Source organism: Mesoplodon bidens (genome assembly GCF_964165515.1).
Source record: "Mesoplodon bidens genome assembly, chromosome: 1".
In the NCBI taxonomy this organism is placed as follows: domain Eukaryota; kingdom Metazoa; phylum Chordata; class Mammalia; order Artiodactyla; family Ziphiidae; genus Mesoplodon; species Mesoplodon bidens.
Window position 1 is genome coordinate 48,340,049 of NC_138176.1, and position 25,849 is coordinate 48,365,897.

The 25,849-nt window shown below is 41.3% G+C and overlaps 1 protein-coding gene across 2 annotated transcripts in view; it reads left to right on the forward strand.

The window, feature by feature from the left end:
* Positions 1-25,849, forward strand: part of ERCC6 (ERCC excision repair 6, chromatin remodeling factor) — a 75,621-nt gene that overhangs the window by 41,594 nt on the left and 8,178 nt on the right. For both annotated transcript variants that reach the window (XM_081234387.1, XM_081234388.1), the window contains exons 8-16: positions 2,072-2,207; positions 13,538-13,708; positions 14,193-14,369; positions 19,221-19,337; positions 21,273-21,368; positions 23,628-23,843; positions 24,312-24,422; positions 24,807-24,926; positions 25,326-25,420. In XM_081234387.1, the coding sequence (XP_081090513.1) occupies positions 2,072-2,207; positions 13,538-13,708; positions 14,193-14,369; positions 19,221-19,337; positions 21,273-21,368; positions 23,628-23,843; positions 24,312-24,422; positions 24,807-24,926; positions 25,326-25,420 (1,239 nt within the window). The remainder of the gene's footprint in view (positions 1-2,071; positions 2,208-13,537; positions 13,709-14,192; positions 14,370-19,220; positions 19,338-21,272; positions 21,369-23,627; positions 23,844-24,311; positions 24,423-24,806; positions 24,927-25,325; positions 25,421-25,849) is intronic.

A 25,849-nucleotide genomic window follows, 5' to 3' on the forward strand; every position in this document is an offset into this window, starting at 1 on the left:
GAATGACAGTTTAAAAGGTGCCAGTGACTCTGCTCCTGGATGAGTGCGAAGGTAGGCCACGTGGGGCTCCAGTGTCCTCTGTCAGTCTTGGCTCCCAGTTGCCTCTGGTGGCATGAGCTGAGTGTGAGTCTAGTGTTGAAGAGATTCCCATAGTTAGTTTGACTTTGCTTAGTTTTCATTTCATTGATACCCATCTCCCAGCAGGACTGAGGATGAAGCAACTCCAGTGGTAGGAACATTGATGTAGCGGGGGTACGGGCTCAGACAAGAAAAGGGACACCTGTTCCGTGGTAACAGGAGGGAAGGAAGGCAGGATGGTACTGATTCAGTCAGGTGCCTACGGTGTACAGTGGATCAGGATATTTTGACTTCAGGTAAAAAAAATTCTGGCCTCAAATTGGGTTAAATGTTCACATACCTACAGAGGGGGTGGGTTGTAGACACAGCATGATCAGAAGCAGCCCAATGATGTCATCAGGGGCCCGGGTTCTCCTGATGCCAATTCTTCTCATGGTCATAAGAACTCCTTGCACTGTATTTCCTTGTTCACATGCAGCAGGAGAGACCAAGAGAGGAAACTCTCCCCGACCTAGAGTGTAAGTCCTTCCTTAACCGTGAGCAAGCCAGTCTTCCCACTCCCCTCAGTGGACAGGTGACTGTCGCCAGGGGAACACTGTGTGCTGACAGACAAGCTATGATTCTGGCTTCTCCCCTCTTCGCCATAGCCAGACAGTGATCAGAGTCCCATCGAGTACATGTCTGGGAAGGAAGAGGGGATACCTGCACAAAATTGTGGTTCTGTTCGGAAGGAGAGAGGGGAGATGTGGATGTTGAGAGAGGGGGCCATGACCAGTTTACTGGCTCCCTATGTGTAAGTGAATTGGGGTGATTCCATAAATAATTTGGTTTTTTAAAAGACTTATGAGCATCTTCCAGCTTTTAAATATTCTTCAAAGACGATTTTAATGGTTATATTATATTCCATCTTATTTGACAAACCCTAATAGTATTTACTGTATTCTGTTCTAAGCACTTTATAGATGTTGATTTAATCTTCATATAAACGGTATGATCACTACTGTTATTATTTTAAGATGAAAAGCTGAGGTTCCGTTAGTGTGTGCAGAGCTGGGATTCAGACCCAGGCAGTGCTCCTAACCACCAGCCTGTGCTGCAGTAAAGATGGTTTATTCAGCCCTTCTCTTATTTACAGACGTTCAGGCAGCGCCCACTTTTCCCACAGTATAAATAATGCTACAGTATGTATCGCAGTACACAAATGTTTGTCTTGGGATCGCTTGGTCAACGTGCAACTCTTGTTAAAGCTCTTGCCACGTAGTGCTCAGCTGCTTTACACAAGAACTGAGCAGCTTGCCTTCCGTTGGCCTGGGCTTTCTGGGAGAACCGGTCACTATGATGCTCACCCACTTGTTTTTTATCACGCGGAGAAGAGAGCAGCACCATGTAGTGGAAGAGCAGGCTGCAGCGATCAGAAGACCGACTTGAGGCATTGCTCCATCTCCTGGTAACCATGGGGCCTTGGGCACAGCAGCCTTCAGCGGCCCTGAGCACCGCAGGATTTCTGTCCTGCTTGCTTCCCGAGGCTGTGAGATTGATTGAAATCTTGTGGGTGAAAACTCTTGGTAGACTATAAAGCTTCAGACCAATTGAAGACACTCTTATGTTCACTTAGGTTAAGATATAGTGTATAATGCCTTCGCTAATCTGGAAGAAGAGAGAAAAGTATTTTTGTTAGGTAATCTTTGTTTAATTTTTTTTTTTTTTTTTTTTTTTTACTTTACTATAGACATTATCTTTTGATGTGTAGTAGCTGGTGTTTCCTCTTAATATCTGCACTCACTAACTGATGAATGGGGTTGTAGGGATTTCACTCGGTGGGTTTTATCCTCAATAGCTTTTTCTTTAAAGAAAATATGAGTAAATTTCCAAAGCTAGGATTTTCTTCTTTGAGCTGTTAAGTTTTTGTTTGTTCTTTTTTGTTTTTTGGCAGTTGATCATCCATATGCTGTCCTTCATGGTTGTCTTTTCTTCTTGGAAATTTTGGGTGCAGGTTCGAGGGTTTGGGTCCAACTATAATTGTCTGTCCGACGACAGTGATGCATCAGTGGGTGAAGGAATTTCACACGTGGTGGCCTCCATTCAGAGTGGCAGTTCTGCACGAAACTGGGTCCTTTACCCACAAAAAGGTAACATTACAGTACTTCAGAATCTTTTTGCTTGTTTTACAGCCCTCTATTTTACATAATTGATTTTGCTTTGATCCATTTATTTATTAAGTGTATGTTCCTGTGTTTCTTTCTTGCATTTAAACTTACTGTTATTGATTTAATTTAGAGCTCTGTATTTTTAAAACAATTATGAATGCAGGCTTTGTCATTCTAACAGTCCATGGTGGTGACATGTTCTTGTCCTGTGAAACACATGCCTGATACCCTGAGTGGGACCAGAAATCAGGGGGCTTATGCAGCAGTTAACTGGCTAGATTTGGGGCATTAGTGACTTTAAACAGTTTTAGAAAAGTAGGTACAAAATGTAATAAAATAACTCTTAATTGATGAATGAATTTGTTCACATGCTTTTAAAATGTATTTTATTTTATTTTATTTTTATTATTATTATTTTTTTTCGGTACGCGGGCCTCTCACTGTTGTGGCCTTTCCCGTTGCGGAGCATAGGCTCCGGACGCGCAGGCTCAGCGGCCATGGCTCACGGGCCCAGCCGCTCCGCGGCATGTGGGATCTTCCCGGACCGGGGCACGAACCCGTGTCCCCTGCATCGGCAGGCGGACTCTCAACCACTGCGCCACCAGGGAGGCCCTAAAATGTATTTTAAATGAACAAAAGAACAGACTGCCATTTTGTAATTTGTACTGTTGCCTTTTAGTTAAGTTGTTTTTTGTTCTCTGAATCGATGATTACCATTTAAGTCTAATCACTGTTCTTTGAAAGTTGCATTTTCTCACTTGTAGTTTTACCCACATTATCAAAAAGGTTTATCATCTCTTCTCCTCTGGGTAGCATAGATAGGTTGTATTATGCTTTTTTAATTCTCATGTCTGTCTACCATCTAGACTGTAAGCTCTTCAGTGTGGAGACTATGTCTTCATCATTATTGTATCCCAAGGGCCCTATAGACAATAGGTAATAATTACACATTTTCACTGTGGGTTTGCAGGTTTACTCTGTAGACAAGAAGTGTCAGTTTGTTATGAGTTCTTTCTTTCTGTCCTGAGTCTCACAGCTCTTGAGTGAGGTCTCTGTGCCCCCATGAAAGCAGTGCCAGCTGAGAGAGCTGTTGAATGTTTGCCTCACTCAGTTAAATACGTGTGAGCCACTAAACTCCAGTGTCTTTATAATTCTGCCCCCTTTCCTCCAAATTCCCATTTTGTTCATGGTCATGAGTAAGCAGAACTTTTGATAAAAGTGAATCAGGAGTATCTATAATTTGGTAGCCCAACTTTGGTGAGATGGAATCTTGCTTTTACTAGCTATTGTTAAAAACAGCATACTTTGCCCTGAATTTTAAATGATAAATAGAAAACAAATGAGTTGAAATAATTAATGAAGTGGGATAAATGCTGCAATCAAAACAAACAAAAAAAACCTGATTTTTTTCAACAGCATGAAAATAACAGCTTAGATTGTTTTTCTAGTTAAACTAAATTGTTGTAACTATCCTGTCATCATTCCTGTAAAACATTTTTGATTCCTTTTTTCACTTCCATTGTCTATTGACATTTCTTAATATTTTGTATTGCAAAGTCTTGTACTAGGATTCATTAGTTGATGAATGTCTTTAAAAGGCAAATTTTTCACATGTTCCTCCTTATCCTTTTATTTCTTTTGTGCTTTTTCTTTTACACCTTTACCATATCGTGGCTCACTTGAGTCTCTTCTATTATTATAGCCTGAAGAGCAACCTTCATGTAAATGAAATACATTGACTCATGAATGAAAATAGAATTGACATTGGTCAGTGTCTCTGTTGGTGAGATTTGCTTCCTTAACTTGCTTAGAGAGCAAACAATTATTTCACTTTTGTTTACAGTGATTTGCACCTTCTGAGGTGTCTGGTTATGCACAGACCCATGCATATATATGATTGTTTGTAATTTTTTTAGTACTTAATGGTCTACCAAGAACTTTAACTTGAAGTTTCTTGCTTAACTTTTGAGGAAAAGCAGTAGACTTGTGTTTTTACTCTGACCCTTAAACTCTTTGGACAGTTCCTTTTTCATTATGAAGTATCTCAGATCTCTAAAGATGTAAGCTGTTATGCAAAAGATCGAAAAGATGTTCTTTCGCATCTTTCAAACCATACTCTCTACTTAGAAACACAATCAGTTTATTATTAATATTAATATCAGTTTATTATTTGTGATGACGACGTATTGAAAATGTGTTAATTCCTCTGCACAGGCCTTGTTATAACACTTCCAAGATCAGAACTCTGGCTTCTGGGTTAAAAGACTGAGTGGCATTTGATCCCTTTGCTCCTTCCTTTTGTATTTGTGTGTACAGATCTTTGTTACCACTCCATGCACACCTGTTGGCTTATAGGTGTGTGTTAGATTGCAATAGAGTTTACATTTCTTAATCACATTTCAAATATTCTGTCAGTGCTGGTCTGTCCTTTAAGCCAGCATCTAATGTCTAACTTCCTTTCCATCCTTATAGGCTGAAATTTCTTTTTTCCATGGGGGAACTTTCTGTGCCCAGCAGCTGTCCTGTCTAAATGTATTGATAATAGCAGCACTCTGGTATAGGGTTATTCAGTGCTGGAGAAAATAGGGAAGAGAAGAGAATTTCTCTTCGGAAAACTTAAAAAAGTAATAATGCCAGAATTATTCTGCTTATCATTCAAATAGATTATTTTTATTTTTCTAATGATTTGTTGTAGCTGGTAAGATGTAAAACTTTGAAATTTTGCATTTAGAGAAGAGCTATCAAATGATCAAACAATTTCTAAATGGAGATCATCTATCATTTTTCTTCCCTAAATTGCCTTTTAGCTTCCCACCTCTCTCACCAGGTGATCCTGTATTATCTTTGTTAATATTCTCTTTGGTTGACAGCATAATTTTGAATTATCAAATGCACACCCAGCAACCTTGCAAAAAAATATGTGGCTAATATTTTCAACCAAATGATCAAATCAGATAAAGACATTTTCAGGCTCTGAATTTCCTTTAATGGTCAGTCGAAATCTCATTTACTAGGAATCTAAGATTATCCTCTTCTCATGTTTTATGATCCCTTTTTTCTAATGGAGAGAAACGATATGTAAGTTGATTAATATTTATTTGTTGAATAACTATAAGCATAACATTGCAGGTATTTGATGCTATTAGGATTCTAAAAAATGGATATGATGTTTTTAACTGATCTTGAAAAGCTAACCATTTTCTTGGGGAAAGAAAATATATGAAAGATAATAAAAGAAGGCAGTTTTGTAATTCTTATCCCATAACTCACAGCAGGGGGTGGCAACTTCAGCACTGTGTTGTAAAGTTTATTTAATTATTAAGGACCCTTTTTTCAATTTGTTGGCAGATGTGTAATGAGAAATTTCTTGCTTATATTCTGAAACAGTTGTCACTTTGTAGCTCTCCCACCTTTCCCTGCCTTGTAGGATATAGTAATTCTATGGAATAGTTTTGATAATTCAAAGAGATTATCATTTTGATCCATTCATGGTATTTAGAGGCATAGGATTAGGAAATGTGACAATGGCATAAAGGCATAGATTTTATAATTACCAAACCAGGGTTGGAATCTTGGATCTGCCATCTTATAGCTTTGTGACCTGGTGCAAGTCACTTAGCTTTTCTGAGCCTAGTTTGATCTCCTGAAAATGGGTTATTTTTGGTAATTTTTTGAGGATTTATTGGGTTAATATGTGTGCACAATAAACTTAGTATGGTCCCCAGCATACAGTGTCTACTCAGGTAATTCCTACAATTAGAAATGAAGAATGTGGTAGACATCTTCATCTCAGTACTTGAGAAAAGATGCTCTGACATTTCTGATTGATTCAATATAAATACATTCGAGATAGAAGGTTCAGACCTGCTTTTTCAAAAATATTCATAGTCATTCTCGTCTAGGCCTTACTCCTTCGTGTCTAGATTCATTGGCCCCAAAATGATACAGTGAAATACAGTGTTAAAATTCTTTTTGGGAAATGCAAGGTATGACTAAAGAACAGACCACAGGAAAACATGGCCATCTGATGCAACTACCATCACATGTTCTTTAAAAAGGCCCGTTTTCTGAAACACTAGCATAAAAAGACTTGGCTTTTTAAAAAGCTGGAAGGGAGGCAAGTAAAAACATAACAAATAAAAGTAGAAAAGGGCCACATGGTCCCTCAAGCATCCTAAATATTTCAGACCCACTCCAGGTACACAAATTACAACACAATGTGATGCAGTTCCCATTAACTTTCGAGACGGTGTATACACCTGATACAAGAAATGATAGATGCTATGCTTGGTCTTTGAGGGATATTGTAAAATTATGTTGCTGGAGCCCTTTTTTCTTCATTGTCAGCACAAATCCTTGTTTATTAAAGATTTAGCTTGAAGGAAATTTTAATTAATTACAGGTGCAGTAAATCCTGCCTGGGAAGCTGCCGTGCTGTGTTTACCGTGAATGGCCTTCATGTGCCTGTGCTCCACTCTGCTCTCCCTGCTGCCTGACAGTGTGATTTATGGCTGTTGTTTTCTACCAGTCCACTGTTTGCCCTCTAGGAGGGATTGGTCTCCTGAGCCTCCATAATAACAGCAGCACTTTCACAGACATCTTTTAATGACAACAGCACTGCATTCAGTAAGTCAGGCTAATTGCAGATGTACCCTATTAATTGCAAAAACTAGGAGAGGTTACATATTTTACAAGCTTTTAATTTGAAACCGCCCGAGATGATTTGTCTTAAGTGTTTGGATAGAGACGTCCATAATATTCAACAATTCACCATTATTGAAACTCCGGTCTAGGCAGTTACAGAATTCTGAGATTGAATCAGGTAAAAACAGATAGTCTTAGGTGTGTTTTTACCCAGTGGCTGTTAAGTGAAGGTTATGTTTTCAATGTGGACATTAAAAAAATTTCTTACTCTTTTTATAAAAGCATCTTTGATTCTTATCATCATACATCTTTTTGAATATGGTAGAAATTTTGTATTTCTGTAGTTAACATTACAGAATTTTCCAAATAAACTTCAATTCTTAGACATGTCAAAGAAGCTAAACATCACTCTGGTGGTATGTATTTGAGAGGCATGGCATCTCGTTTGTTTAACTGTGGTAAAGTGATGTCCGAAATCCAATTCAGGGTGGCGTTCCTTGGAGGGTAGTGGAATGACTGTGGTGAGTCACTGCATCTAGCAGTTAGGAGTTCCAGGGTCATGAGTAACTAGATCCACATGGGCAGGGTTTGGCTGTGATCCAGGGAACATTTTATAAATGTGAGTGGTAATTTCACTTCTGCTGTATTTCACGCCCCAAACAGTTGTTGTTGTTTTACTCTCCCATTTCTCTCTGGGCACATAGCTCTGTGCCTGGAGTAGCACAGGGCACGGGGCATTCCTGTGTGTCGGTTTGCTGTTATTCCACGCCCTACCTGCTTCATGACTTCTGGCAGCCACTGCTGTCCCAGGAGGAGGAAGAGATAGGGATAGAGTTGGGATAGCTGCCTGCCCAGAATCTCAGTGGAAAAGTCAGATGTGGAGGAGCTATTGAAATCAGCTCTGGCTTCTAAAAGTCTCAGGACTGGTGGGATGCGTTCGAGGTGGAAAAGTGCATCTCTGGAGAGCCTGCTTTTCTTCACTGGACACTAGCCACCGTGGCAGAGCCGGTGGCAGTGGAATAGCAGCGTAGTCAGGGAGAAGTGGGTAAGGCGAGGCATGGGAGAGTCTATATGTGTGTTTGTAAGGCTGTGAGCCTTGAGGTATTTAGTGCTGCATTCATCATAAGGTAAAAAAAAAAAAAAGTCAGGAAATGGTTAAATCAGGTGTGGCCCTCGATGTAGTAACATAGGCGCGGAAGATCATGAATAGGAAGATGGCAAAACAGTAGTCATATTAATAATACACCTCTCACCTGTTGAACCTTTACTAGTACCAGGTGTTATAGCTCTTAACTCTGAAGTTTTGAGTGTATTATGACATGAGAAAAGTTTCTCTTTTCCTCTTTCAGAATTTTCTTGGCCATTGTTACACCCTTTTATATTCTGTTGAATTAAAAATTATTTAGCCCTTGTTTATTAAGATAATATTTTTTAAGATGTTGAATTTTATAATATTTGTATGACTATGATTACATGAATTATTGTACTAGTTTTCCTAATATTTAGCTATTCTTCTATTTCTGTGATGCCTTGTTAGCTTAATATAGTGCTAGATTTTATTTATAAAGTAATGAATCTCTAGTTGGGGAGTACACACACTGTGTGAGTATGTTGCTTCTGTCAGTTTTGAAAACAGGGTTTTGCTAGCCTTCTATCTTTTTCTGTATTTTGGAACCATTTAAATAACAGGATTGATTCCTACTTCACTCGTAAAACCCTTTGGGTCTAGTAGACTTCTGGTGGGAAAAGCATAACAACATCCTTTTAAAGTCCTTCAGTATTGGTCTGATTGGTTTGTCTCATTTTTCCTGGGTCCATTTTGGTAATGTTCACATTCTCTGTCAAAGTTCAGATTCTTTGGCATTGGATTGCACGTGGCATTGGCTCACGTTTTGTGTTCTCTGCCTCTGTGGTGACTCCTTTAATGTTTTTCATGCTGCCCATCTGAGTCTGTTCTTTGGGCTGACTTTCCAGAGGTCTGTCTGTTTTTTGGTCTCTTCAAAGAGTTACTTAGTTTTTTTCTCTTATCAATTCTACCAGGTTTTGTCCTTAAGCTTCACTGATTTTTGTTTTTATCTTACTGTCTCACTGTCTTTATTTAGCCAATTGTATTGGCTGCTTGGTTTGATTTCAGCCTCAGTAGGGCATGGGGAATGAGTATCTTTGTGTGGGTTAAGGCTCTGCTGAGAGCTATTAAAAGGAGCTCACTGATGGAGAGACTCAGATCCTTTGGATCCTAACTATAAACTTTTAGTTGCCTTTAGTCTTCCTCTGTCTCTTCTGTCGAACTCTGAGAAGCTGTGGCCGTGTCCCCTGCCGGCTGTGGATGTGCTACCTTGCCAGCATAGCTCTAAGGGCTGTGCCTTGGGTTCTGGTGCAGTGCTCCGGGCAGGCAGGTAAAGGCCTGGCTCTTCTCTCTAGTGTGTTGTCTCCTTAAAATACAAAAGAAGCCCTCCTTTTCCTGTTCACTTCTTGTTGTCTGATACTTGTATTTCTGATCCTGCCCTGTTTTTGTTTGCATTTCCTTGGGATATCTTTAATAGTTCCCATACTCTTAACTCTTAGCACCAGTCTAGTTTGGGTCTCATCCCTTAAACACAAGGCCAGGTTTTGGCTGTACTTTCCTAGTGGAAGGGGTCACTGCTGACAGCCCACTGTCACGTGGAGACCCTGACGTAAATGTTAGGTCTGAAGCCAGCTGTCTTATTTTCTGTTTATTGTATTTTCTGCTTTTTATATTTTCTTAATTCTTTTTCTGTTTCCTATTAGAAAATTTTCTATTCCTATATCTATTTTTTTCCTGATAGTGGTTTGATAGTTCTACAGTCTATTTCTTTTCTGGTATTTATGCTGAAGTAGCAACTATTAATCAATAAATGGTCTTAAATTTTTTTTTTTTTTTTTGCGGTGAGCGGGCCTCTCACTGTTGTGGCCTCTCCCGTTGCGGAGCACAGGCTCCGGATGCGCAGGCTCAGCGGCCATGGCTCACGGGGCCCAGCCGCTCCGCGGCATGTGGGATCTTCCTGGACCGGGGCACGAACCCGTGTCCCCTGCATCGGCAGGCGGACTCTCAACCACTGCGCCACCAGGGAAGCCCTGGGTTTAAATTTTTTATGAATGTATTTCAGTCTGTTTTTCTGTCATGATAAAGAATTGAACAGTATTCATAACCTCTGTCCCATTCTACCATTGATAAGGTGGGATTTTTAGTACACTCTTAATTTCCCCTGTTCTCGCTCTAGGTTTGTTAAATTAAACTGGAATTATAATCATGCAAAAATAGATCCCTTTTTATATTTTAGATAATTTTATAACAGTTTTATTAGTATTTAAAACAATGTTTTAATATTTACTTAATTATTATTTTAATAATTTAAGAATGGTAGGTATATTACATGTAATCTTCCCTTAAAAATATTTTCTTTTATAGTAAAGTAAGAGGCAGTGTTGCCTAATATTTAGTTAATATTAGCTTTGGAGTTGGCTGCTTTTCTATGCTCAAATCCTACCACCACTTTACCAGCTATGTGACCTGATAATATTATTTACTATCTCTAAGCCACAGTTTTCCCCTCTGTAAATTGGGGGTAAGGACCTCTGTCCTCTCTCAGAGTTGCTGTGAGCACTCAGTCTGTGATGAGCATGAGGCGGGGAGCTCTGCTGCCTGCTCTTGTGCAGAGTGCGGAGTCCTGAGCACCTTTCTTCTCCCACCAGGGAAAGGAGCTGCATTCTTTTAGTGACCGCACCCCTGCACCGGCTGGAGGTGGCGTGCTGTTCATAGGCCACCTCTTGCTGGTTTATTTTCTGTCCTTGCCCAGCTAAAGGTGGAATTTGTTATTTTTTTCTGTCAAGCATGACTGCTAATTTGGATCAATGCAGAACTCCAGGGTCTTTGCTTTCCCCCTAGAATTATGGAAAGATTTGCCCTTTGTTATCTGACGTATTTAGTGTTGCAGAAAAGATATTCAGTGCAGGTAGTCTTTTTCCTTTGCAGGGAATCTTTTTTCAGTTTGTTTCGTTCTGACTAGAAGCTACAGCATTTTCTTGTTTTCCCTTGTTTTTGGGATTCAGGCATCTAATAGGCGTGTACCCAGGTGTATGGCTGTTTTGGTGTTTTGTTCTATAGGCTCTGGTCTCTCCTCAGAAGTTTTTTCTATCATTTTTAAAATCACTTCTTTTATATCCTTTGTCCTCTGTCCTTCTTGAATTCATGTTATACATCATCAGAGCTCCTGGGTTTGTCTTTCTTGTCTCCTTGGCTTTTCTCTCATTTTCTTTCGTTTTTTTTTTTTTTTAAAAACGTTTTCCATCTACTGTGTTGTTTTCAGTTTAACAAGGATTAACACAAAGGATGTTTTGGAAAAATAAAAATTGGGTAAGTGTTTACATGTTATACCTTTTTCTGGTCTTCTTATGAGCCCTCCTCCCCCACAGTAGTGGGCATACTAGTCAGTGTTTACGACTTACAGATTAATGAAACATAAACTTCCACTGCTGATAATGTATAATTCTGTTGTATGTATTATGTTTGTGTACATATTTATAAAGTGCCTTAGATTGTATCATGATGGAAAGGTTGATTTTTTTTAAAGTTTTAAACATTTTATTATATTTATTTTTCCTTCCAGTTTTATTGAGATATAATTGACATACAGCACTGTAGAAGTTTGAGGTGTACAGCATAATGATTTGAGATACATACACCATGAAATAATTATCACAGTAAGCTTAGCGAACATTCATCCTCTCATATAGATACAAAATTAAAGAAATAGAAAAAAATTTCCTGTGATGAAAACTCTAGAATTTACTCTCAACTTTCATACCTAACATACAGGAGTGTTAATTATATTTATCACGTTGTACATTACATCCCCAGTACTTAGCTTATAACTGGAAGTTTGTACCTTTTGATTGCCTTCATCCAATTTCTCCTCCCCACCATCTTCCACCTCTGGTAACCACAACTATGATCTCTTTTTCTATGAGTTTGTGTTTGAAGTATAATTAACCTATAACACTATGTTAATTCCTGTTACACAACATAGTAATCCAATATTTCTATAGGTTTCAAAATGATCTTCATGATAAGTCTAATTATTATATGTCACAATACAAAGATATTGCATAGTTATTGACTACATTCCCCCGCACTGTACATTTCACCCTTGACTCATTTATTTTGCAACTGGAAGTTTGTACTGCTTAATCTCCCTCACCTATTTCTTCCCTGCCCATCCCCTGTTTGTTCCTGGTACCTATGGCTATTTCTTTCTTTGCTTTTCTTTTGTAACATCTTTATTGGAGTATAATTGCTTTACAATGGTGTGTTAGTTTCTGCTGTATAACAGAGTGAATCAGCTATACATATACATATATCCCCATATCCCCACCCTCTTGCATCTCCCTCCCACCTTCCCTATCCCACCCCTCTAGGTGGTCACAAAGCACCGAGCAGATCTCCCTGTGCTATGCGGCTGCTTCCCACTAGTTATCTGTTTTACATTTGGTAGTGTATATATGTCCATGCCACTCTCTCACTTTGTCCCAGCTTACCCTTCCCAGTCCCCGTGTCCTCAAGTCCATTCTCTATGTCTGCATGTTTATTCCTGTCCTGCCCCTAGGTTCTTTAGAACCATTTAAAAATTTAAAAAAAAATTTTTTTAACATCTTTATTGGAGTATAATTGCTTTACAATGATGTGTTAGTTTCTGCTTTATAACAAAGTGAATCAGTTATACATATACATATGTTCCCATATCTCTTCCCTCTTGCGTCTCCCTCCCTCCCACCCTCCCTATCCCACCCCTCTAGGTGGTCACAAAGCACCGAGCTGATCTCCCTGTGCTATGTGGCTGCTTCCCACTAGCTATCTGTTTTACGTTTGGTAGTGTATATATGTCCATGCCACTCTCTCACTTTGTCACAGCTTACCCTCCCCCCCCATATCCTCAAGTCCATTCTCTAGTAGGTCTGTGTCTTTATTCCTGTCTTACCCCTAGGTTCTTCATAACCTTTTTTTTCCCCCGCTTAGATTCCGTATATGTGTGTTAGCATACGGTATTCGTTTTTCTCTTTCTGACTGACTTCACTCTGTATGACAGACTCTAGGTCCATCCACCTCACTACAAATAACTCAATTTCATTTCTTTTTATGGCTGAGTAATACTCCATTGTATATATGTGCCACAGCTTCTTTATCCATTCATCTGTCGATGGACACTTAGGTCGCTTCCATGTCTTGGCTATTGTAAATAGTGCTGCAATGAACATTGTGGTACATGACTCTTCTTGAATTATGGTTTTCTCAGGGTATATGACCAGTAGTGAGATTGCTGGGTCGTATGGTAGTTCTATTTTTAGTTTATTAAGGAACCTCCATACTGTTCTCCATAGTGGCTGTATCAATTTACATTCCCACCAACAGTGCAGATGGGTTCCCTTTTCTCCACATGAAAGGTTGATTTTATTTATTTATTTATTGGCCACGCTGCATGGCATGTGGGATTTTTGTTCCCTGACCAGGATTGAACCCGTGCTCCTTGCATTGGAAGCGGGGAGTCTTAACCACTGGACCGCCAGGGAAGTCCTTAAAAGGTTGATTTTAAGAGTCATCCTCATTTAACTTCTTATTTAAAACTGTCTTTACCATTTTGTCATCGTTTTAGGAGAAACTAATTCGAGATATTGCTCATTGTCATGGGATTTTGATCACTTCTTACTCCTACGTTCGACTTATGCAAGATGATATCAGCAGGCATGGCTGGCACTACGTGATCTTGGACGAAGGACACAAAATTCGGAATCCAAATGCTGCCATCACTCTAGCTTGCAAACAGGTGTGACCTCTTACAACAAGGAGGGTTTCCAGGTGGATAATATTTAATTGAGAATAAAGTCTGCTTTTAGTAACAGGCTTATTTAATCTTTCCTTGTGCTTTTGCATAAGGAATTTGAAATACACATTTTGCCTTAATGCAGAACACTTTTCATTCTTGCACTTAATCATGTTTTCTAAAATTCTAATTGTTCACGTTGCTTAATGTCTCTTATAGGGATCAGTTGTTAGAATGTAACCAAATCCAACTCTAGTCCATAGTCTTCAGCTTGAACAGTAAGAAAAATTCTTGCCTATATATATATTTTTAATCTATGTGTAATTAAAGAATTAAAGTTTCATAAAATGTCTGCGTTTTAGAGGAGACCAAAATAATATGTAGTTGTGTTAAATAATAAGATTGCATGGGAGTGTTTTGGGGTAGGGTTGGTGATCATCTGCCAAAAGGTGAAGTTAACAGAAAAGTCCTTGCTTTCCCTGAACAGTTCCGCACCCCTCATCGCATCATCCTGTCTGGCTCACCGATGCAGAATAATCTCCGTGAGCTGTGGTCACTCTTTGATTTCATCTTCCCGGGAAAGTTGGGCACGTTGCCTGTGTTTATGGAGCAGTTCTCAGTCCCCATCACCATGGGGGGGTATTCAAATGCCTCCCCAGTACAGGTAATGTATCAGGCAGGTGACACTTCTGGTATTTTAATATTTAAAACGTTCCTACTAAATACTATACTTTGTAGCCAAGTCATTCAGAATGTAAGGGAAATGACCAAGCTTATAAGTTGGTATCTGATAAAAACCACAAAATTATTTTTGCTTGATAGCACATAATTTTCCAGATGCGTGTTTAAAAAATCATGTAAAATATTCAAGAGCCGTCAGAAATTATGAGATAAGAGTGAGTCACTTCTGGACAGCATGTAATAGTGCAGATTGGGTAGTGCATCTTATAAAGTACTTTACAAGCTTAGAAAAGGGGACACCAGGGAAGACTTAACAAGACATATACCCTTTAACCTGATCCTGGGAAAACAGGCTGGGAAAAGTGGGACATTCTAGGTTAGAGCAACAGTATGAACACAGCCACTCTGTGTGACCACGAGCAGTGAAGAGACACGCTTGACTGGACTGGAGATGCTTTTGGGGGAGTTGCAGGAAAGCTGTGGATGCTGGCAGTGGGGGCCTTGAAGGGAGGCAGGAGCGCTTAGGCAGGGAAGAGCCACTAAAGGTGTTTGAGCAGGAGGCTGGGAGCAGGCTGTTCTTGGACGGTTACTCAGGCTGCAGGTAGTTGTGGGAGGGAGGCTGGCATTGAGGGACCTGCAGGAATTGGGGGTGAGGGTGATGAGAGCCTGGACCTTAATGTGGGTGATGGTCCTGAGAAAGCAGGTCCAGAGCAAGAGTCCCAAGTGGCATTTTCTAGGCAGAACAAACAAGATGTGGAGGTTGATAAGATAAAGGAAATTGGTGGAGGAGTGGTGAGCTTGCTGCAGCTGACCCCTGAGGTTTCAGGCCTGGTGACTGGTAGAGTGGGGTTGTCACAGACAGGAACGTTAGGAGGTGAGGCCAACTGGAGGGCGGTTTATGGCATTTGGGGGCAGGCTCCAGCCTCCATGAGAGGCTGGGTCTCTGCACAGCTCTCGGGTGGGGGCTTGTACCTGCCAGGTTATGACCGAGCCAGAAATAAAATACATAACTAGAAAAAGAATTTTAGACCTTTAAGATTAGAGGACTGTCAAAAACCATTTTTAATACCTTTAAAATTTTGAGATTGAGTGATTTTTGATTTTTTTTTTTTTTTTTTTTTTTTTTTTTTTTGCTGTATGCGGGCCTCTCACTGTTGTGGCCTCTCCCGTTGCGGAGCACAGGCTCCGGACGCGCAGGCCCAACGGCCATGGCTCACGGGCCCAACCGCTCCGCGGCATGTGGGATCTTCCCAGACCGGGGCACGAACCCGTGTCCCCTGCATCGGCAGGCGGACTCTCAACCACTGCGCCACCAGGGAAGCCCGATTTTTGATTTTTAATTAACTTTTACGGGAGTTCTCTTCCTCCAGTGAATCCCCGTTATCCTTCATGTATCCTGTTCTTTTTTTTTTTTTAACTCTTTATTTTGGAATAATTTCAAACTTAACAGAAAGTTGCAAGAATTGTAAAAAGAACTCCTAGATTCCCTAATTGTTAGCATTTTGCTAACATTTTGCCATATTTGCTTTATCTTTCCTTCCCTCCCTCCTCCTTCCCTACCTGTCTCTGTCTCTGTCTCTGTCTCTCTCTCTCTCTCTCCCTCTCTCTCTCTGTATTTATACATACACACACACACACACACACACACACACACACAAATTTATACTTTTTTTTTCTGAATCATCTGAGTAAGTTGTAGACACGATGCCCTTTTTCTCCAAATCCTTTAGTGTATATTTCCTAAGAACAGTGATGTTGTCTTACATAACCACGGTATAAACATCAAAATCAGGAGGAAATGTAACATTGATGTAATTCTGTTATCTAATCTATTTGTCATGCACATTGTGCCAGTTGTTCCAGTAATTTCCATGTCTCTTTAGTCTCCTTTAATCTGAAGCTGTTGCTCTGATCTTTCTTTTGCCTTCATGACTTGATATTTTTGAAGACTACAGGCCTATTTTTCATAGAATGTGCCTCACCTTGGGTTTGTTTTCCATTCTTTGTGATTGGAATCAGCTTATGCCTTTTGAGCGGGAGTACACAGAAGTGACCTGTCTTTCTCAGTACTTTACTCGTATCTGGAGGCACATGCTGTTGGTTTTTCCCTTCATCGGTGGTGGTCTGATTACTGGGCAAGGTGTTGTGTGTCAGATTTCTAAACTCTTTGAAGCTACCACTTCTCCTTTATAATTAATAAGTCATTTATGGGGTATACTTTGAGGTGGTGCAAATGTGGTCTGTTTCTTCCTTGAAGTCCTTGTTTCAGAAGTTTGTGCACTTATCTTTTTTCCCTTTTTAGACTGTAAAGTCCTTGGGAGCAGAGGTACTGCTTTTATTTGCTCCTTTTTGTTTTAAGTCCATAGTTGCCATGAAATAGTGAATCCCAAGAAGATAGTCTATCAGCAGCTATTTTGTGTGTCAGGCTGGGGCTAAAATGATGGGAAACGGCTGACAATCAGAGCCTTCCCTTGAATAGCATTCCTGGTCCAGTGGAGAGTGTGCAGGGGGGAAAATGGTAAACAGATAATCACAGTATAGGGTAATGAAGGCTTTGCTCAGGGGAGATAGCCAATAGCAGAGCTTGTGGGAGTCAAGGCAGGCTTCCTGGGTGGGGGTGATTAGGATATAAAAGGCTGAGGAGGGTGAGGGGGAAGAACATTAACTACCCAAAACATGGACTGCCCCTTGGATTTGTACATTGAGCCTGTGCAGGGGATTTTAGAACTGAAAAGAGCCCGAGGAGTCATCTAGTTGAGCCTCCTCATTTCACGCCCAAGGTTATTATTGAGACTGAGCATTTTGGTGACTTGCCTGAGGTGACTGGGCTCTGGAAGAGGCAGCACTGGGGGGGAGTTATCACTCTGCCTCCTCAGGAAGAGGAAGGAAGCATGAGCGCGCTCAGCAAGGTGTCCATTTTCCATAGCAGTGGGGAGGTGCGGTAACGAAGGAACACAGTTGGATCCCCACTGTGCGTTTTTACTCACAGAGAGGCAGACACGAGAAGCAGAGGGGAATTCAATATAGAATTGGCTCGAAAGTTGGACTGGAGAATGTGGCGTGACGTCAAAGCTAAAATAGGGTTTCTTGGTCTTCCCTGCTCTCACATCCCCACCCCAGTTTAGAGCTTAAGATCTTCCTTTGGGGAGAGTGGGGTGTGAGAAACAGTCCCGTCCCCAGCCACTCTGAGCTCCAACCCTTGCAAGTTCAGCACAAGTGGGCTGGGGGCGGGCGGACTTTCCAGAAGGGTAGATGGGCAGGAGAGAGCGAGCTGCCAGGCCACTCACCAGCCCAGCCCTGAGTTTCCAGCGCCATTAGCATCTCACTCGTTCTTTGAGAGGAGAGAAATGGAGGTAGACGTGAGCATGTGGGCAGAGTTTCCTTAACGCTGTATATATTTTTAGGAAGATTTTAAATAATGTACTTGCTTTCTTGGTAGGACTGCAATGTCTTGTTAAAATTTGAAATTTATCTCAGCATCACAAGCCATAAAATGTACCTGATTATCATCTTCAGGTAATTTTTATCAGTGTCTGAATGATACATTTACAGGGTTACCTGTAACCAAAAGTCGTTGATGAATGGAGTTTCTTTTTTTTTTTTTTTTTTTTTTGAGGTAACGCGGGCCTCTCACTGTTGGGGCCTCTCCCGTTGCGGAGCACAGGCTCCGGACGCACAGGCTCAGTGGCCATGGCTCACGGGCCCAGCCGCCCTGCAGCATGTGGGATCTTCCCAGACCGGGGCATGAACCCGCATCCCCTGCATCGGCAGGCAGACTCTCAACCACTGCACCACCAGGGAAGCCCCAAATGGAGTTTCTTTGTTATTGTCTGCTGGTCGTAAAACTGTTTTTATGTTTAGACATACAAGATATACACACATACATGACATACATGTATACAGACTTGAGTGAGGTGTTCTTAGGGTCTTTTAAGGTGTTTTCTTTTTTACCATGTTAATTTTTTAATGTGAATTTTTCTGTGTTTATTCAAGCTCTTTTTATTATTCATTTTGCTGATAAGTTTCTTAAATTTAAGCTTTGGTTGGAAATTTTCTTGTTCCGTTAAATAGTATTTACTAGGTTGTTTAGCCTATTTAGATTTTTTTCAAAGTATCAATAATTTATTGAATTCTTTGTTTGCCTTTAAGTGAACTGCAGAGGGAGTGGTTTCCTGCACTGTGGGTCTTTGTTTTTCTCTGGACAGTTAATACCCATCTCATGTGGCTGTGCTCCATTACAGAGCCATATGCTCCACTTTAGGCTGGAGTGACCTTTCATTTCTGGGATCATAGGGCTTTTCTTGAACTTACTCTCTGAGTCTCCTGTGGGCAGTAATCTCTGCTTATTATCTGCTGTTCCCCTTGCTGCAGCATTTCCCTGAGTTAGTGTTTGATCTTCAGTCTTGTGGAGTAGCAGTTCCTTTGTGGCTATTGGAGAGTACAAGATTATAAACTGAGATTTGTTTGAAAACAGTTTTTTTCCCTAGAGGGGGCCAAACTGAATAAATCTCCACTTTAGGGTTTAACTATATAATAATAATTAAATAGAGGTGGAACAGGGCACAAAATTACCACTTGTTCTTTCGTACATTTTGGTTAATGAGAAGTTTTGTTTTGTTTTTTTACTGATGGTATTATTATGAAAACTACTGCGTCCTGGAGGATATGGAACTTAAATTTTTACAAACCATTTTCCTACTGTTTCCAACAATTTTGTACAACCATTGGTCATTCTTTTCAAAAAATTTTTTTAAGCATTGGAATCAATTGAGAGGTAAGAACAAATGCATTCCTTAGATATACAGTAATTGTTTCCCCTTTTCTCTTATTAAAGGTTAAAACTGCTTATAAGTGTGCATGTGTTCTACGAGATACCATAAATCCATACCTACTGCGGAGAATGAAGTCGGATGTCAAAATGAGCCTTTCTTTGCCAGATAAAAACGAACAGGTCTGTAAATACAAGAATTATCAAAACATACCTAAAGCACAGGTGTACCTGGCATTCACCCTGCTTTTCACACACAGAATAGGTGAGGCTAACAGGTATGGTCTCTGGTGCTGTGGGGCAGGCTAGACTACAGCTGTATATACCTGCCTACGACAGATGAGCCTGCTGGGCTCAGGAGTGACTGGAGGGCGGGGAAGTGGAGGTGGTCACTCTGCACATCTTTTCAGGGAGTTTTCCCCCTCAGTTGTTTTTTTTTAACATATTTATTTAATTTATTTATTTTTGGCTGCGTTGGGTCTTCGTTGCTGTGCACGGGCTTTCTCTAGCTGTGGCGAGCGGTGGCTACTCTTAGTTGCGGCGCGAGGGCTTCTCATCGCGGTGGCTTCCCTTGTTGCGGAGCACGGGCTCTAGGCGCACGGGCTTCAGTAGTTGCGGCTCATGGGCTCTAGAGCGCAGGCTCAGTAGTTGTGGTGCACAGGCTTAGTTGCTCTGTGGCATGTGGGATCTTTCCAGATCGCATCCATGTCCCCTGCATTGGCAGGCGGGTTCTTAACCACTGCATCACCAGGGAAGCATCCCCCTCAGTTTCTGGAGCATCTAAGGTGTGGAGCATTGATCTGAGGAAGATGAGTGGGTTTTCAGATCTGGTGCAAAGATGAAAGGGTTGTCCTGGATCCCATGTAGGGACCTACTGGTCTGAGAATAAAGGAGAACAACCAGGTGTGGCAGATGAAGAAGTAGATACATTTTAAAGAGTGAAAATTAGGAAATCAGGCCTGATAGCTTCAGTTTCTATTTCTGTTTTTTTTTTTTTTTCTTTTTGCGGTATGCGGGCCTCTCACTGTTGTGGCCTCTCCCGTTGCGGAGCACAGGCTCCGGACGTGCAGGCCCAGCGGCCATGGCTCACGGGCCCAGCCGCTCCGCGGCATATGGGATCCTCCCAGACCGGGGCACGAACCCGTATCCCCTGCATCGGCAGGCGGACTCTCAACCACTGCGCCACCAGGGAGGCCCCTCTATTTCTGTTTTTTTGCTTTTGATGTTTTTAAGTAGAGGTTGAGACACAGGTGGTGGGTGGGTGGCTTGGGGAGAGTGAGGAGTGTTGTCACGGCGTCTGGGTGTGAGCAGGTGCTGAGCGGGGGGTGTCAGCTCTAGGACGCTGCCCTGGTGGGGCTGTCTCCAGCGGCACTCAGCACTTACCAGAAAGGAGTGGAGAAGGCAGGCAGTTGAGTTCCTCTTCATTTGGAAGTTTGCAGGGCAGATGCAGTGGGTGGCAGAGGGGTAGCTGAAGGAAAATACCATGGGTTTGTGACTAGCCGAGGAACATAGGCTGTGAAATGGTGGCAGTGGTCTTGGAGAAGGAGAGGAGGGTTGAGAGGCAGAATGTTGGGGGGTGAGGGGAACGTGGGGGCATGGATTAGTAGGTGCTTTTGGGCTGGCGTGGTAAGGGGTTGTCAGAAGTGAGTCTGGTAAACTTGGGGATGGCTTAGAACTCCAGGAAAGGGAGGGGGTGTGCCAGGCAAGGTTAAGGTTCCTGATCAGGTTTGCTGAAGTGAAGTGTGGGTTGAGGGGCTCGAGAGCTGAGATGGTCTGAGCACTCAAAGGCTGGGATAGAGGAAGCACTGTGCACCTGGTCCTGAACTTCCCCATGAGCAGGAAGCCAGGCTTCAGGGACTCCCGGGATAGTGGGATGGGGACCAAATGGCATGGGGACCAAAAAGTGGATGGAAGACAGAAATGGAGGGGGCTCTTGAGAGGAGGGAGCTCGTCTTTGCTCAGCTCTGAGATGTGGCTTCTTTTTGTTTTGTTTTTAATAAGAGGTACACTGTGAAAATTGCATACATTGTGCTCTTTTGATTAGTAAATTTTGTTAATATTTTAGTTATTTTGTTTTGTTAAGTTTTTTTTCCAGCTCTGTTTTTATCCTCCCCTTAGGTCTTATTTTGCCGTCTTACGGAAGAGCAACATAAAGTGTACCAAAATTTCATTGATTCCAAAGAAGTTTACAGAATTCTCAATGGAGACATGCAGGTAAGCCAAATAATAGAAGCTGGAGAAAGAATTGTGGACCAAGGAAAGTGGGGGAGGAAAGGAAACTAGTACTAGTCAAGGATTCACTATTATTACCCTCTTGAAAATATTTGGGTGTGAACCTTCCCTTCATTTGAAGCCCTTCCAGAAGTAAGAGAACACACAGTTTGAGCATGCTCCCTTTTTATCTGTACTGCAGCACTGTTGCACTTGAACCCAGCACTGCATGGTCTAGTGGAAGAATGCACTAGACAACAGGGTCTGTAATGGTGGGTCCTACAGGGATTGCTGTTCCTATGTAGCATGTTGGGAGCAGTCCTGGACTGCTGGGGTGCACAGAGGAAGAATTATTGTTATACATTTTTGTATAAGTAATAACATTTTAGTTACTGGCCATATTCAGCAATATATGTGGGTAAACGTCTCTTCATTAAGCACATGTAGTAAGTTTATCATCAGCTTTAGTCAAAAGCTTCACGTAAACTCTTCAACTTCTTTGTGCTTCAGTATCTTGAAGCGTGAATTGTATTTTTATTTGACGTGTAAGACTTCCTTAGTCCTTGGTCCATCCTCGTTGGAGGTACATCTGAGTAGCATGGGATGCTCGGAAATACACTTTCCTGCCTCCTGCATGGAGCCAGATAAAGATGAGTGTGGGTGACAAGGCTGCCTGTGTTCCGTAGTATCTACATGTTTTTGCCTCCAGATTAAGGCATTTTTGTTCTTTTTCCCAGCTCTTACTATTTATTTCATCTGTCATTGGCATCTCTAGGAGGTTTTTAAATCATTCACATTTATTCATCTCTCCTGTATCTCCCCTTAACTTATCTTCACGTGTCTCCAAGTTGTGAAGCGTTAGGTGGTCTAGATCAGCACTGTCCAGTAGATAGAGAATGCAAGCCACATGTGTGATTTAAAATTTTCTAGTACTCACATTAAAAAAGATTGAAAAGCAAAACAGGTGAAATCAACTTTGATAATATATTTTATTTAGCCTGATGTATCTAAAATATTTTAATATATAATCAAAAATTTTAAACTACTGAGATATTTTACTCTTTTTTTATACTAAGTCTTCAAAATTGGGTATCTTACATTGGTAACACATCTCAGTTTGTACTACACACTTCACGTGCTCAGTGGCCACACATGGCTTGTGACTGCTGTATTGGACAGCAGAGATCTCCAGGAAGAAAGACAAGTAACAGATGACTCGGGGGAGTGGTGATGGGGTTCCTGCTTTGTTCAGATCATTTATTGTTTATTTGTTTAACTGTTTACTAGTTAAAACTACCATACTCTTTGATTTTTGGCTTAATTTATGATTTATCTTTTTCCACTTGAGTTTTTTACTGGTGAGTGTGATTTGAGTCAGGGGTGAAACCTGTGAAAGATTCCCTCTTGTTGGGGTGGGCGGGTGGGCTCTCTCACTTGGGATCTCCAAGCCCTTCTGCTGCGTGAAAAGTCCCGCACGTCATTCCCATCCATGGATTTTCCACGTGGGTATGTTTTCAGATAAACTAATGTAAAGGTAAAGGGAATTTCAACCTCTGACTCACATGTTAAAATACAGAACTTCTAGTGAGGTACTTAGGAGTATAATATTTAAATGCATTTGTTTGTAAAATAGATAGCTAGTGGGAAGCAGTCGCATAGCACAGGGAGATCAGCTCGGTGCTTTGTAACCAGCTAGAAGGGTGGGATAGGGAGGGTGGGAGGGAGGGAGACGCAAGAAGGAAGAGATATGGGGATATATGTATACGTATAGCTGATTCACTTTGTTATAAAGCAGAAACTAACACACCACTGTAAAGCAATTATACTCCAATAAAAATGTTTAAAAAATAATAAATGCATTTGTTAAGTTACATGATAGATTTCCCTAAATTTTAGATGGGCATGATGTTTCTAATTTATATTTAAAAGGTGAGTCAGTTTTTTATATACTGTGAACTGCATACTTTTTTTTCTAGAGAGAAAATAAATCATCAGCAGTTGAATGTGACCCTGGTAAATATATTTGGTCCAAAAGGATTTTTTTTTGTTTTTAGAGAAGTTGCCCTATCAGGAAAATAAGATGTGTAAAGGTTGATTTCTTCCAGCTCCTAATATGCTGTGATTAGGGAGGAAACTAAGAAGCTGGTGAAGAATTACTTTTTAATCTGTGTTACATATCAAATAGCCTCCTTCCTTTCCTTCCGGAGTGAATAGTATTTTACGTGGGGTAATCTGAGTGCACGTAATTCTTTTGTACCATAGATTTTCTCTGGACTTGTAGCCCTAAGAAAAATCTGCAACCACCCTGATCTCTTTTCTGGAGGCCCCAAGAATCTTAAAGGTATTCCAGATGAGGAACTAGGAGAAGATCAGTTTGGACACTGGAAACGTTCTGGGAAAATGATAGTTGTTGAGTCCTTGTTGAAAATATGGCACAAGCAGGGCCAACGAGTATTGCTGTTTTCTCAGTCCAGACAGGTGAGTATACAAACCTCATACAAGAAACAAGTTGGTTCTTTATGACTCACAATCATTACTTAAAAATGAGATATTGTCTAAAATACTGATTCCAAAGGCAAATCCACCCATTGACCCTGAAGTGGCAGCCTGCAAAGCTCTTTGGGAGATGGGATCTTTCTCTAGAGTTGGTGCCCAGAAGTTGGCTTTTTAAAAAAGGTTTATTACAATGTGATTCTGGGGTGCAGGTGAGTTTGGGTCTGAACTCAAATAAATGCCGTGCTGATTACAAAACTTATAAGAATTAACAGTACGGAAATACCAAAAATATTCTTGCAGTAGTTATATTTATCTTCCTCGAATCAGGAAACCCCTTTTAATATAAGCCTTTTGGGAAGGATGTGACTCTTTACACAAATGTGGAGTACTCACTGGAGGTGTACATTTGATTTTTAAACTCTTATATCCTCCACCCCTTCTCCCAAACAGATGTTGGACATATTTGAAGTATTCCTTAGGGCCCAAAAGTATTCCTATCTCAAGATGGATGGTACCACTGCGATAGCTTCAAGACAACCACTGATTACAAGATACAATGAGGTAACAAGTGAACAGAACGATGAAGTCACATGGTGCTACTTTGTACAGAGGGGAAGAAGGAGAGGTCTGCACCCACAGTGCCTACATCTGGGATTGGGCAGTGGGTGCTTTTAACTCAGTGAATTTCTGGATTTTTGGGATGTGTTGTGTTTAAACAGAGAATGTGTATTCCTTCTCGAAAACCCAGGTTTAAATATTGCTAATTTAATTGATATTAAAAGTAGAAGCTGTGAGATGGAATCTTGACTGACCAAAGGTTTCTGGGGCATAACCCATTGCTTGTATTGGGAACAGGCTTCCGTGTGGAGAATATGTAAAGGCAGAGGTGAAGAGCTGTAACTAGTCTTCCACGTGCATACTGAGTGTTGTGTGTCTTACCTCTAGGACACATCCATATTCGTGTTTCTTCTGACCACTCGGGTGGGTGGCCTAGGAGTCAACCTGACGGGGGCAAACCGAGTCATCATCTATGACCCTGACTGGAACCCAAGCACAGACGTGCAGGTCCGTTTATTTTGTTTAAAGGAGCATATTGGTGACATACTATCTGATGGCTTGCACTCGGGAGCATCCTTCGGTGCCACATTACCCTCAGCATATAGCTCACATCTTGGTTGTAGCTTGTCTTCAGCTTGGAGTAAGGGTCTTCACAGTTTTCCCGTAGCAGGAACACTAGACATGGGTAAAAAGAGAACGTGGGAGGGGACAGACACACATTGTTTTCCAGGTAGAGTTGGCTAGGTCTGTTTTGTCACCCGCCTGTTTATCTTCCTTAATAGGCCTTGGTTGTACTTAGCCTCATTAGCCAAAATTCTAATTTCGGGAGTGGGAGGAAGCGACCGGCTATTAATCAGTGCTTATCGCTGAGAAGGGCCCTTGTTGAGCTGCATCTCTCTACCATAGGCCCGGGAGCGAGCGTGGCGGATAGGCCAGAAGAAACAGGTGACAGTGTACAGGCTTCTGACCGCAGGCACCATCGAAGAGAAGATTTACCACCGGTCAGTACATATGGCTGTGCTCCTTGACCAGAGGCTGCTCTCCTGGTTGCGGGTGTGCAGGAAGGAGAGGCACGCTGCCAGGGTTTGGAGCAGGGAATTTTAAAAAAATAGTACTTTAAGAAGTCTTGGGACTTCCCTGGTGGTGCAGTGGTTAAAAATCTGCCTGCCAACTCAGGGAACATGGGTTCGAGCCCTGGTCTGGGAAGATCCCACATGCTGCGGAGCAACTAAGCCCGCGAGCCACAACTACTGAGCCCACGCTCCGCGACAAGAGAAGCCCCCACTCGTGGCAACTAGAGAAAGCCTGTGCGCGGCAACGAAGACCCAACACAGCAAATTAATTAATTAATTAATTTTTTAAAAAAAGTCTTTCCATCTTAGAGCAATAGTTGCTGTAACTGAGCGATATGTGTTTTGGTTTTTTTATCT